The sequence below is a fragment of the Durio zibethinus genome, chromosome 28 (assembly GCF_047325235.1).
Source record: "Durio zibethinus cultivar Kanyao isolate XHJ-2024 chromosome 28, ASM4732523v1, whole genome shotgun sequence".
NCBI classification, from domain to species: Eukaryota; Viridiplantae; Streptophyta; class Magnoliopsida; order Malvales; family Malvaceae; genus Durio; species Durio zibethinus.
In genome coordinates this window covers 7,446,755-7,460,380 of record NC_143189.1, presented here as the reverse complement: position 1 = coordinate 7,460,380, position 13,626 = coordinate 7,446,755, and the positions used below count along the sequence as shown (strand labels likewise).

General features: G+C 33.1%; 1 protein-coding gene across 1 annotated transcript; it reads left to right on the top strand.

Annotated features, from left to right (window-relative positions):
- Positions 1-3,061: 3,061 nt before the first annotated feature.
- Positions 3,062-11,138, top strand: LOC111284047 (pleiotropic drug resistance protein 1-like). Its single transcript, XM_089756990.1, has 24 exons — positions 3,062-3,650; positions 4,196-4,316; positions 4,410-4,498; positions 4,615-4,699; positions 4,813-4,972; positions 5,133-5,209; positions 5,517-5,570; positions 5,657-5,747; positions 5,836-6,137; positions 6,224-6,505; positions 6,594-6,910; positions 7,025-7,185; positions 7,281-7,384; positions 7,471-7,627; positions 7,710-7,838; positions 7,920-8,080; positions 8,199-8,531; positions 8,942-9,232; positions 9,327-9,410; positions 9,516-9,649; positions 9,792-10,019; positions 10,109-10,280; positions 10,390-10,644; positions 10,756-11,138. Exons 1-24 carry the CDS (start codon positions 3,313-3,315, stop codon positions 11,020-11,022), a joined length of 4,392 nt encoding a protein of 1,463 aa, XP_089613116.1. The 5' UTR covers positions 3,062-3,312; the 3' UTR covers positions 11,023-11,138.
- The last annotated feature ends 2,488 nt before the right edge of the window (positions 11,139-13,626 follow it).

Sequence of the window (13,626 nt, the reverse complement as noted above, 5' to 3'; positions counted from 1 at the left end):
TAATAATAAAAAACGCAACAAAGATAAAGCACACTAAAATTTTTGTGAAAAATTCTCTAGTGTAAAAGGAAAAATCAAGAATCACAAAAAAAATCTTTACTATCAAATATTAGGCATATAAAATTTTTTTCTAGTTAAAACTAGAGCTAAACAACAATTAGAAAAATAATTAGAGAAATTTTATTAAATAAGTGACTCAACAAATACACTCTAAATTTATTTTTAGAAAACTTCAACTTTGATTTTTATCGTTTAAAATGTAAAATACTGAATTGTTAATGTATTGACAAAATTTTAATTCAATCAAACTATGAATCAATATCCATTCAACCTTTTGATAAAGTAGTAGCTTTCTCATCTCTTTTTTTCTATTTTCTCTTTTTCTTTTTCAGGTTTCTTTTTGCTCTATTCATCGCCCCTATTTTTTTTCACGCCACTTTAAAAACAACCCTCGCATATCATTAAAAATAGAACTTTTGCGGTAAAACACCTTTGATTGGTTAACAATAAATGAGATTGGACTCCACATCAGAACATGAACCTCATGAGCCCCCGCCATGTTTAAGAGGTAACTTCAACAAGTTTACACTAATACCTATAATTTTTTTCTTTTTATCTCATGCTATGACTTTTCTTATAAAGAAATATGTATACCAAAAATTCTAAAATGTAACTTAGGATTCAAATTCCAATTCTGAAGTCGGAATCTTAAAATGCCTATGAAACAAACAGTTAATCTTAATTACTTGACCATACTCATTTTTTTCTTTTTATTTAACTAAGAATTAATTGCATTTGTCATAATAATATTGAGAAAATAAAGAGGATTATAGTCAATTATACAGTTAATTTTAATTATATATATATATATACTATATTTAATAAATCCAGAATTGGTTGCATAATGATTTCTTCTCACTCATGATTGTGCCTTTTACGTTTTATTATACTTAAATAAATCCTAATCATATGATTTGTATTCAAGTAGACGCTTATGTTGATCGAAAGATGTCACATTTATCGCCTAATCTTAAAGGTGTTACATTTACTTTTATAAGATTTGAAAAATATTTCTTGCTTAATATTCAGTTTTCTAGTCTGCTAATTTTTCACGTTATTATTACATGTGGGGTTGACTTTTATGATAAGTTAAATATCAATTCATTGTCAAATTTTGGAAAAGAATTTTATTTTCAACTTTATCAGTTTAGTTCTATTTCAAACTCGGATGTTGTTTCTAGATGATCAAATCGACTAGAACTCATTCAAAATATAACAAATTTTGGATTATTTTAACCTCTAAAGATTTTTTGATATAAAAAAAATTGCAGCATAAGAATAAAAAATATAAATTAAAATTTAAATCATAAATTTATTAAACGTCATATTTTAAAGATGTTTTTATGAGATAATTGAAATTCTATGTCGTTCCATAAATCTCTCTCTACTTATATTAAGATTTGGATTTAAACTAATTTTAAGATGAATTATGTTATGTGATATATAATTAATAACCAAGAAACTGAGAAAAAAAAAAAAAACAATTGTCACATTTGAACATTCAACCTTACAACTTTGTGATGTGATGTACTTACTAAAAAGCAAGATACAGCGAAAAATCATAGAAGAAAAAAAAAAAAAAAAACCTAGATAACGGCATGTCTGATCTAAAGTAATTTTCTATCGGTTTGAAAAGTTACTTCTAAAAGAATTTTTTATCCTTTTTTTTTTTCTTCTACGTTTTCAAGTTGTCCAAAAAGTCAAGAATTTTCTTCTATTTTCCACCAAAACGTGCATAGATTTGATCCTTTTTCACCATAAAATTCTCTGATGCTTTTAATCCGATTCCTTAAAATTACCTAGAAGTTAGTATAATTTTTTTTAAATTAATGTATGTCATAGGTCAGCAACTATGTAACCTAAACATCTAGACATAACAAAAAGATCTCCCGATAAAAATATATTGTCTAATAATAGAGATGTAATTTTATACAAATTTCATGGAAAATATTCAGTTTTTTTTTTTTTTTTTAATCTCAACAAGAATGAATATAAATATTAAATTTAAAAAATAAAAATAAGAATGAGTTTAATTTTAAAATAAGCTTCTTGTATGAGGACGAAAATATAATATATCATTTGTTTTGTGCTCATATTTTATATGTATTTATATTTATTTAATAAATAAATTTTTATTAGAATTTTAAACATTGTTTTTTTTTTTTTTTAAGTTTTGATATATTTTAAAATTGTTATTGTTTAAACTTATTTTAATATATATTTGTTGTTCGTAAATTTTACTTATTTTTTTAAAATAATTATGGGTAACAAAAATTCTTAATATTTGTCTTCATAGTAATGGTCATGAATATAAATTTATAAAAAAAAAAAGAAAAAAAAAAAGGAGACATTACAAAAAATCTTGAACTAGGAGAAAGAATACTTTATCTGTCTATATCCGTTTTATTATCAATAATAGATATCATGTTGGTTTTTTATGATTTGCCCTATTAAAACAAAGTTTATAAATTTTTGCCATTAATTTTTTTTAATGAAATTACAAATACAAAAAAATTATAACCATAATCAATTTACTTTCATATATAAAAAATTATTAAATACAAAATCAAAATATATAAATTAAAGAGCAAAAATATATGATTTTGGATTCTTCTAAACACAAGAAAAACATATCAACTTTTACTATTAATTTTCCACTCATTACTTTTTTTTTTACAAAGTTTTCCGGCCATTAACCAAAACAGAAGAGAAAAGGGGGTTAGAAATAGTTTGAATTGGATTAGTCTAATTAGCACGTGAAAAAGAAAAAAAAAAAAACAAATTGAAAAAGTTGACTCCAAATTTTGCTGAGGAATAAGACACGGCAAGAGTGGGAGACAAGAATCTTACAAATAAGTTACCATTCAATTTCAAAAAAGATGGCATGGAATGGATTTTGTCTGCATAAATTATTCAATCCCCACGAGCCACCATGGAAAAGGCCGCCAGAGTTGTTGCAAACAAACTTTGTATATATGGCACAAATAACCTTACTTTTCTTGCACCAGGTTTTTCCATAACCTCATAGTGGGTTTTGTCTTCTGTTCTTACAGTTTCAAAACTCTTGACATTTCTTGTCCGGGTTCAAAGACAAAGCCTGATAACAAAACAAAACAAAACCAAACTTCTTCTTTTCCTCAATTCATCAAATTCTTGAGTTTCTAGGTTTTTAACAGGAAACCCCCTTCTTTTTTTTTTTTGATTCTTTGATTTGAGCTCTGGGAGCGTGAAAGTTTTGATATTGATTTGGTAATGGAGGGTGGTGATATTTATAAAGCGAGTAGTAGTTTAAGGAGAAGTTTACGAGCAGGTAGTTCTTCGATATGGAGAAACAATGGTGTGGAAGTTTTTTCAAGGTCATCTCGAGAAGAGGATGATGAAGAAGCTTTAAAGTGGGCTGCACTTGAGAAACTACCAACTGTTGCTCGTCTCAGGAAAGGAATACTGACCAGCTCTCAAGGTGGTGCCAATGAAATCGATGTTTATGACCTTGGATGGCAAGAAAGGAGGACTTTGCTTGAGAGGTTGGTCAAAGTTGCAGAGGAAGACAATGAGAAATTCTTGTTGAAGCTCAGGAAACGCTTAGATAGGTATGAAGTTGTTATATTTTAATGTTTGGTTACCAAGAAAACAGAAATGGAAAGAAATATTTTTGGAGGGAAAGATTTGGGGTCCGTTTGAATTACGCCACACCAAAAATCTACTTCTTTTTGGGTTAATTGCATTGTGTGATGTATGTAAATAGCAACTGGTGGTGCAATTGATTGCTATATTGTAAAAATGAAAATTTTACCCATTAGCATTCAAAAAGATTTCCACTATGAATTTTAATCTCACGTTACCTTATTTTTCTGTCATCACTGTTTTTAATATTGCGAAACCAATTTTAGACAGTTAGATTATTTTGATGTAAAATGAAAATTCCGACCATCAATTTCCATTTGCATTAAAATTAAAATTTTTGTTATCAATTTTAATTTCTTCATTATAGTATTCAATTTTAATGTCATCACTACTTTAAATATTACGAACCCAATCTCTCTGCACGTCCGGACACTTTAAATAAAATTGTAGGAACTCTATTCTAGTCTTTTATTATCCGTAACAATAATCATTTGCTTTGGATTTTTTTCAGGGTTGGCATTGATCTTCCCACAATTGAAGTTAGATTCGAACATCTAAATATTGAAGCTGAAGCTTTCGTAGGAACCAGTGCTTTGCCTACAGTTCTTAATTTCACTACTGGTATATTTGAGGTAGCAACCTGGAAAATACTCGTTACTTCAAAATTGTACAGATTTTCTTTTTTAGGATTCTTTCTCACGTTTCACTTTGTATTCTGATTAAAGGGCTTGTTGAATTATATGGGTATTCTTTCTAGTAGAAAGAGAAAGCTGACCATCCTCAAAGACGCCAGTGGCATCGTTAAGCCGGGCAGGTAACATGGCGATCTCAATTCTCATCAACACCTGATTTGGATTTTTCCCTCTGAAACATAAAGTTGGGAGGCCCTGCAATTCATCACTGATTTTTCTTTTCATGTATTTATTACAGGATGACGTTGCTTTTGGGTCCTCCAAGTTCTGGAAAGACCACTCTCTTATTGGCTTTAGTTGGGAAGCTTGATCCTGCTCTCAAGGTCCTCTAGACAATTCGCTTTTCTTTCAATGCTTTCCGTTCCAGGCTTCTTGTTTTTGCATTAAGTTCTGTCTTTTCTCCTTTTTCTAATTTGGAAGTGAAATTCTTTTGCAGTGTTCGGGGACAGTGACTTACAATGGGCATGGCATGGATGAGTTTGTGCCTCAGAGAACAGCTGCCTATATCAGTCAACATGATCTTCACATAGGAGAAATGACTGTGAGGGAAACTTTGGCCTTTTCTGCAAAATGCCAAGGGGTTGGAACGCGTTATGGTAAGTTTGATTGATTTCCACACTTTCGATTTTTTCTTTTGACTTTCTTTTTTTGGTCCAAACTCCGAACATAACATATAATATATATTTTTGGAACAATCTACCTGTTTTCTTTCTTTTTATTCTTCAAAGCATGAAATTTTGTTGTTTTGGAGTACAGAGATGTTAGCAGAGTTGTCAAGAAGAGAGAAACAAGCAAACATTAAACCTGATCCTGATATTGATGTCTTCATGAAGGTAAGAATTAAGAAGCCATTGTAGTGTAAAATATGGACATCTTTTATTCCCAAGGCAGAAGGCATCTCACTTTGGATTCTGCTTCAGGTGTCCTGTAAAATTAGTTCCATATGTCGCTTGAAATCATGTTCCATGCACTCAAGCCGATTCATTAACTTGGATTTGTCTTTTCGTTCATAACAATGGGAAATAAAATGGATTGAAAATCAGAAACGGAATTCAAATTAAGATTAATTTTATTTGACTGAAATCTCCATATAGAGAATCTTGTATTCATCGTGATTTACTGTGATTTTTAAAATTGCAGGCTGCAGCAACCGAAGGTCAGGAAGCAAATGTAGTCACAGATTATATTCTAAAGGTAATGTTAGAGAAAGCTGAAGTATACTGAAAGATATTAAAGGAGCACTAAACACTTATTGAATACCGTTGCCATAAATTTTGTAGATTTTAGGACTGGATGTATGTGCAGACACTATGGTAGGAGATGAAATGTTAAGGGGCATCTCTGGAGGACAAAGGAAGCGTGTCACAACAGGTAATTCATGAAATCAATTAAACCATTAAGTCCATTACCAAAGTACGAAATTTTATATCGTGGAATGTAATTATGTCAATGCAATTAGGTGAAATGCTGGTTGGACCAGCAAAAGCACTGTTTATGGATGAGATATCTACTGGTCTGGACAGCTCTACAACTTTCCAAATTGTGAACTCCCTCAAGCAAATTGTTCACATCCTTAATGGAACCGCAGTCATCTCTCTTCTCCAGCCAGCTCCAGAGACATATGATTTGTTTGATGACATTATTCTCCTTTCTGATGGCCAAATAGTATATCAGGGTCCTCGAGAACACGTGCTGAGCTTTTTTGAATCTATGGGCTTTAGGTGTCCTGAGAGAAAAGGTGTGGCTGACTTCTTGCAAGAAGTAAGTCTTGACAGAGGTTTTGTTCCTTTCTTCATTGGGATAAAGTTGCTCTTCTATCACATTTAACTCGACTTTGTTCATTGCAGATTACATCCAGGAAAGATCAAATGCAGTATTGGGTACGTAGAGATCAACCTTACAGGTTTATCACGGCTAATGAATTTGCTGAGGCATACCAATCATCCCATGTGGGAATGAAACTTGGCAATGAACTTAGAACTCCATTTGAAAAAACGAAGAGCCACCCAGCTGCTTTAACAACTAGAAAATATGGTGTTGGAAAGCGGGAGTTGCTGGAAGCTTGCATCTCAAGGGAATATCTGCTGATGAAGAGAAACTCTTTCGTCTACATCTTCAAGTTTACGCAAGTGCGTACTAATGATATTTAATTCTTGTACCACAATTATTATGGTTCATATGACTGTGACTAACTTTTCTTTTCCTTTCTGCTACAAGCTCACAATAATGGCATTAATTACCATGACACTCTTTCTGAGGACTGAGATGAAGCGAGATTCAGTTGAAGGTGGAGGAATCTATATGGGGGCCTTGTTTTTTGGCTTGACTATGCTCATGTTCAATGGGATGGCTGAGCTTTCTATGACTATTGCTAAGCTTCCCGTCTTTTACAAGCAAAGAGACTTCCTATTTTTTCCTGCATGGGCATATGCTCTACCAACTTGGATACTCAAGATCCCAATCACATTTGTAGAAGTTTCCATATGGGTATTTCTTACCTACTATGTCATTGGATTTGATCCAAATGTTGAAAGGTGAAAAAAAGAAATGACAACAAAAATTCATGGCGAACTTGATTATTATATACATGGTTGCTTGCTTATTAGCTCTGATCCAAATTGATGTGCAAGTAATTTTGTCTGGCGCAGGTTGTTTAGACAATACCTTTTACTCGTTCTCGTTAATCAGATGGCTTCAGGATTGTTTCGTTGCATTGCAGCTATAGCTAGAAACATGATTGTTGCTAACACTTTTGGGACATTTTCTTTGCTTGTACTTTTTGCATTGGGTGGCTTTGTCCTGTCACGAGGTATGATAAGTCTTAGACACAGAACAGGAATCAAACTTTAAATGAAAATTAAACTTTAAACAGTTCTAACCATTTTACCTTGTTTAATGAGACAGAGGACATAAAGAGTTGGTGGATATGGGGTTACTGGATTTCACCTATGATGTATGGACAAAATGCAATGATGGTTAATGAGTTCCTTGGGAACCAGTGGAGACGAGTAATATTTTGAATTTGCAATGTCTATGATTCTGCTTTTATCTCCTAACAATCAGCTGATCTTTTATATTTGCTTTCATATTGAAGGTTCTTCCGAACTCAACAGAATCACTGGGCATTGAAGTTTTGAAGTCTAGGGGTTTCTTCCAAGATGCACGCTGGTATTGGATCGGAGTAGGGGGATTGATTGGATTCAATTTATTGTTCAACTTTTGTTTTACTCTAGCTCTTACCTATCTAAACTGTGAGTAGTGCTTTACCTGCTTAAACTTATGCATCTTTGGAAGGGGGGCTAATTGTTTACTATTTGTCAAATAAATATGCAGCATTTGAGAAGCCTCGGGCTGTAATATCTGATGAACCTGAAAGCATCAAACAAGCCAAAGGAGTTGGAGTTGGTGGAAGCATTCAGTTATCAAACCATGGAAGTAGCTCAAGTCATGTAACTAAATCAGGTATTATAGCTCATCTATATTTGTGTCAGTGTGTTTGTGTACAAGCCATTTTGTATAATGCTAAATCTAATTGACATGCAGAGAATCAAGATGACATTCAAAGAAGCATCTCTTCTAAGTCCTCATCTATGACTGAGGCAACTGTTGGGGCCATAGGCAACAAGAAAAAGGGAATGGTTCTTCCATTTGAGCCACATTCTATCACATTTGATGACATTATCTATTCTGTTGATATGCCACTGGTAACGTAACTTTCCATGTACAAATACCATCTATGTCCGGTGGTTGGATTGTATCTTGTTTCAGTTTAATCAGGTCCAGATATATGAGAGTTTATTTGATTGAATTGAGACTTTGTAGGAAATGAAAGAGCAAGGTGTCGCTGAAGATAGATTGGTGCTATTGAAGGGTGTTAGTGGTGCTTTCAGACCAGGTGTTCTCACGGCTCTAATGGGTGTTAGTGGTGCTGGTAAAACCACTCTGATGGATGTGCTTGCTGGCAGAAAAACTGGTGGTTATATCGATGGGAACATCACAGTTTCAGGTTTCACAAAGAGGCAAGAAACATTTGCTCGAGTATCCGGATACTGTGAGCAAAATGACATTCACTCTCCTCATGTCACTGTGTATGAATCCTTGCTCTATTCTGCTTGGCTTCGACTACCGACAGAAGTTGATGCTGAAACCAGAAAGGTTGGCATTCATGAAACCTTAAGCTGTTTCAAGTCTCTTATTCTACTTTGGCACCTGTTAGAGGTTTTTACAAAGATAAGCCAATAGAAAATTCTATCTCAAACTCCACATTCAAGTTGAGAAGTTTTGAATGTGATAAAACATCTCTTTACTTACCCCTGCATTGCCTACAGAGTAGGATGAATTTAAGAAAGTCAACAGACATATATAACTGAGTTGAAAATGAAAAGGATTCTTTTTACCAATTTTTGTCTTGTTTCAAATAAACTTTTTTATTGCATTGACCATGGAGTATATAGGTCATTTTATCTAGATTGAATTTCTGACAACAGAGTCCAACAAAATAACACATTTTCCTAATGATCACTTTGGCCTGGATTAAGTTGGTTTATTTCAATATATATTTTCAGATGTTCATCGAGGAAGTCATGGAGCTTGTTGAGCTGAATCCATTAAGGCAAGCACTAGTTGGTTTACCTGGTGTAAATGGTTTATCAACTGAGCAGCGAAAGAGGCTTACTATTGCAGTTGAGCTTGTGGCAAACCCCTCTATTATTTTCATGGATGAGCCAACTTCAGGGCTTGATGCAAGAGCTGCTGCAATTGTTATGAGAACAGTTAGGAACACAGTGGACACCGGAAGAACAGTTGTGTGTACCATCCATCAGCCAAGTATTGACATATTTGAAGCATTTGATGAGGTGAAAATTTTTTAAAAGTAACCTGAAAAAAATTTGCTGCTATTTAGTTGGTTCTTTATGTAATTGTGTAACAAAAATAGACATGCCATTGCAGCTATTCCTTCTGAAGCGTGGAGGACAAGAGATATATGTGGGGCCATTAGGACACCATTCTAAACATCTTATTAAGTATTTTGAGGTGAGATGAAATCAATGATCACAAATTAAAAAGTTAATTAACTTATTCATTTCTCAGTTCACATGAACTATATATATCTAATACTATAATGTTCATTTCCTCCAGGGAATTGAAGGAGTTAGCAAAATCAAGGATGGCTACAATCCTGCAACTTGGATGTTGGAAGTTACCACAACAGCACAAGAATTAGCTTTAGGTGTTGATTTTGCTAATATTTACAAAAACTCAGAACTGTACAGGTAATAGGCTACTCAGATTCAACATTGCAACAAAAAGTGTAAACTGATTCAAACTAATCACTTTAATTCATCATAAGATCTATACATGGCCTAGCTATCTTAGATACCTTGAATTTGCTACTTATATGTTTCATTTGTTCAGGAGAAATAAAGCTCTTATTGAAGATTTAAGCAAACCTGCTCCTGGTTCAAGGGAACTCTATTTTCCAACTCAGTACTCTCAGTCATTCTTGACTCAGTGTACAGCTTGCTTATGGAAGCAGCACTGGTCATATTGGCGCAACCCACCATATACTGCCGTCAGATTTCTTTTTACAACCGTTATAGCATTGATGTTTGGGACACTGTTCTGGGACCTTGGCTCTAAAACGTAAGCTACAACTCAAGTACAATGGTTCAAGCTTCAATGTTGGTATTTATCAGCTTCATATATCTAATTGTCACATTGTGAAATTACAGGAACAGGAGGCAAGATCTGATCAATGCAATGGGTTCAATGTATGCTGCTGTTCTTTTCCTTGGCTTCCAAAACGCCTCATCTGTGCAGCCTGTTGTGGCGGTTGAAAGGACAGTCTTTTATAGAGAAAAAGCTGCTGGCATGTATTCTGCCATGCCATATGCCATTGCCCAGGCAAGTTTTTTCTTTTTTTTTTCTTCCACATATTGAAGAGTCCAAAATGTAGAGAAAGTTGTACAAAATTTTAGTACATTATAGTTGATTTCCACTTTTGCAACTGCAGGTTGTGATCGAGATACCTTACGTTTTTATTCAATCTACTGTGTATAGCATTATAGTATATGCGATGATCGGGTTTGAATGGACTGCTGCTAAGTTCTTCTGGTATCTCTTCTTTATGTTCTTCTCCTTACTCTACTTCACCTTCTATGGCATGATGGCTGTGGCTGTCACACCAAACTACCACATTGCATCCATAGTTTCCTCAGCATTCTATGCATTATGGAATGCCTTTTCAGGATTCATCATCCCACGACCTGTAAGCACTGCTTTCACATAACTTTTTCTTTTCAAGTTCTTGATATATATCTTTAGCATACACTTCCTGAGGACTGACATTCTTCTCGCTTTCCAACTTGTTGAATTGCAGAGTATTCCTATATGGTGGAGATGGTACTATTGGATTTGTCCAGTAGCTTGGACCTTTTATGGATTGGTTGTTTCACAATTCGGAGACATACAAACCCCCCTTCTGGATGGCGACAGCGAAGAGACAGTTGAACAATTCTTGAGAAATTATTATGACTTCAAACATGATTTTCTGGGAGTAGTTGCAGCTGTAATTCTTGGTTTCGCTGTACTCTTTGGAGCAATCTTTACAGTGTCCATAAAGGCGTTCAATTTCCAAAGACGCTAGAATGTTTGGTTTGATACTTAATGTAGAGGGTTAAAAGGATCCATCTTTGTAATGTCAAAATGTTCCTTTATGTTTTTTTATTACCATATTAAATCTATGACATTTGAATTCTTATACATTTATTTCAAGATACAAATTCTTTCATTGTAATTGAAGATTTTGTTGTATGTAAAGTAACTATGAATCAATGAATAAAACTCTTCTTTCATATTTACAAAAATCTACAATTTCCGGTACCAAAGTCCATTTTTTCTTCAATTCTGTATTTGAAAATCTGAACACATACACTTGAAATTGGAATGCTTTGCACGTATAAATTCTTGGATACAAAATCAAATGATTTGGCGAAAGGGAAATGAAAAGCCAAACTAATTAAATATAGTGCATGGTGAAATGTTGATAGTTTGGGGCATTTTTCAAAAATATGATTCTTTTAAAATTTCATTTTATTCATGTAATCTCTTTAAAATTACATTTCAATAAATTTAAAATTTAAATCGAATATTTATAATTCTTTCACGATGCAATCTCCGTTGTATAAAAAAATATTTATGTTCTTGTGACAAAGCCCAGCAATTACTAGTTTTTAGTTTTTATTTACATGCTATGGTAGCAAAATCCAGCGACAAAATATCGGTCCTGAGGCCTGAGTCTATTGTTCATCACTTGGATCTTTGATAGAATTTTTTAAGGCACGTCCCAACTCAAGATTTTATTATATAAATAAAAATAATTTTAATCTAAAAATATATAATTAAAAACTCTCCAAAATCATCCTCCTAATCGTTTGATCTAATCCAGATACTTGATCTGTGAAAGTTTGTACTGTTTTGCTTTCAAAAATAATTTTTCAAGAGATTTATAGTTATTTCATTTAAAATCAAACAAATGGGAGGCTTTTTTTTTTTTTTTTTTGTAAATGGGGAAATTAAGGGGATTCCAATATAGTTTTTTAATCGAAGAAAACACGATAAATCATTAAATCAAATGTTAAAATGTAAATAAATAGTTTTTAAGTACAAATTAGGGTTGGGATGAAATGAAGGTAAAATAGGAGGTTGACTAAAGAAGGAATTTCATTATGGAGGAACAAAAGCGATGAACCAGAAACTTGTGTTTCCTTGGGGGCCATAAAGTGTTAGTCAGGTCTTCGATATTTTCAAACATAGTTGCATCGCTAATCCCCAGTGTTTCATGCAATGGTGCTTGCGGGAGTTGCGGCAACCTGCTAAAATAAAAGGCTGCTAACATGCCGTTTCCTTTCTTTTCCATTTGGTCAAATTTTTATATTTTTTGTATTGATAGAAATCTAACAGCCTTGAATCTGATTGTAGAAATATCACGAACTCCATGACCAAGAACTCTTTGGGCTAGAAATCAAATTCAAAATTTTAATTTTTAGTTTATTTTTAAATAAAATTTTAATTTTTTAAAAAAGTTTTGAAATTTTTATTTTTTTCAAATTTTTTTCAGATTTTTAAAAGTTTTAATTTCCAATTTTAAAAAATCATATTAATATTTTTTTGAAAATTTTTTAAACATTTGAATGTTTGTTTTTTTATTTTGATCTTTGATTTTTCTGTTTTTATTTTGAAAATTTTATAAAACATTTCAACATATATAATTTTTTTTATTTTTTGGAAAATTTCATTTTAAGATATTTTTATTTCATTCTAATGTGATAGTGTCACATCCCGTGTGAACATTATCAAGGCCAAGGCTTGAGCACTAGTGCAAAGAGACCAAACTCTCGCCTAAGCAGCAAGCCACAAGAATAAGTCCTTACTAGAGTTGCCTGATGAGCTTAAAGACCTTGTGGGAAAAGCTTCTAGAAAGCCCTAGAAGAATGGTGCGGGCATTGGGCATGAGAAGGCTTTAGATAAGCCTCACCCAGGCCACTATTTGGAAAAAAAAAAGGGCAAAAATACTGTAACGCCTAGCAAAGAAGCCTGGAGCCTTTTAGAACCAGTGCACCGCAGAGTGCTTGGAACTAGCCCCCTTCTAGACACTGCCCAATCGACCTTATATATGGCTAAGGGCTTTGAAACCCTCTAAAATGTATATAAGAGCTACACACTTGGCTCTCTAGTGATACATAGGCCATGGGGGTTCATGTATAAATAGGGGTGCCCCCTCTCTTTAGGAACACATATAAGAGTTAGTGATCTTGTAAGCCATTTAAGCTACTCAAGCACAATTGTATAAAGCAACAGTTTTTCATCAATAAAGGATCTTGTATTCTTTCGCCAAGTGCCTTCTTAGTGTGTATACCTACTCAACTTTGTTAGAGGCTAACTTACGCATACTTAAACGACATTTTCCTATTGAAGGCCACACGATTGCTAGGCTTAAGAGTAAAGCTCGTGACAATAACAGATCCACTAATGATATAACAATGACAAGGCGACAACTAATATTTTATCATTAGTTAAATAAACCACGTCATAACAAAGTTAACCCTTGAAGTAATGCAAATTTAGGTATTGAATTGTGAATTTTTAATTTTTTTTTTAAGTATCAAACCAATAAAAAATGACATAATAAAAAGGTTAAATAAGTATTTAGCCATTAAAAAAAACCTAGAGGAGCATGATTATGAGAGCC

What these genes read in the sequence shown, in the direction of transcription:
- LOC111284047 (XM_089756990.1), top strand. Translation starts at nt 3,313, where the DNA reads ATGGAGGGTGGTGATATTTATAAAGCGAGTAGTAGTTTAAGGAGAAGT. An exon ending in TCACAGATTATATTCTAAAG is followed by an intron (nt 5,571 to 5,656) that starts GTAATGTTAGAG and finishes TAAATTTTGTAG; the next exon opens with ATTTTAGGACTGGATGTATG. An exon ending in GATTCATCATCCCACGACCT is followed by an intron (nt 10,645 to 10,755) that starts GTAAGCACTGCT and finishes GTTGAATTGCAG; the next exon opens with AGTATTCCTATATGGTGGAG.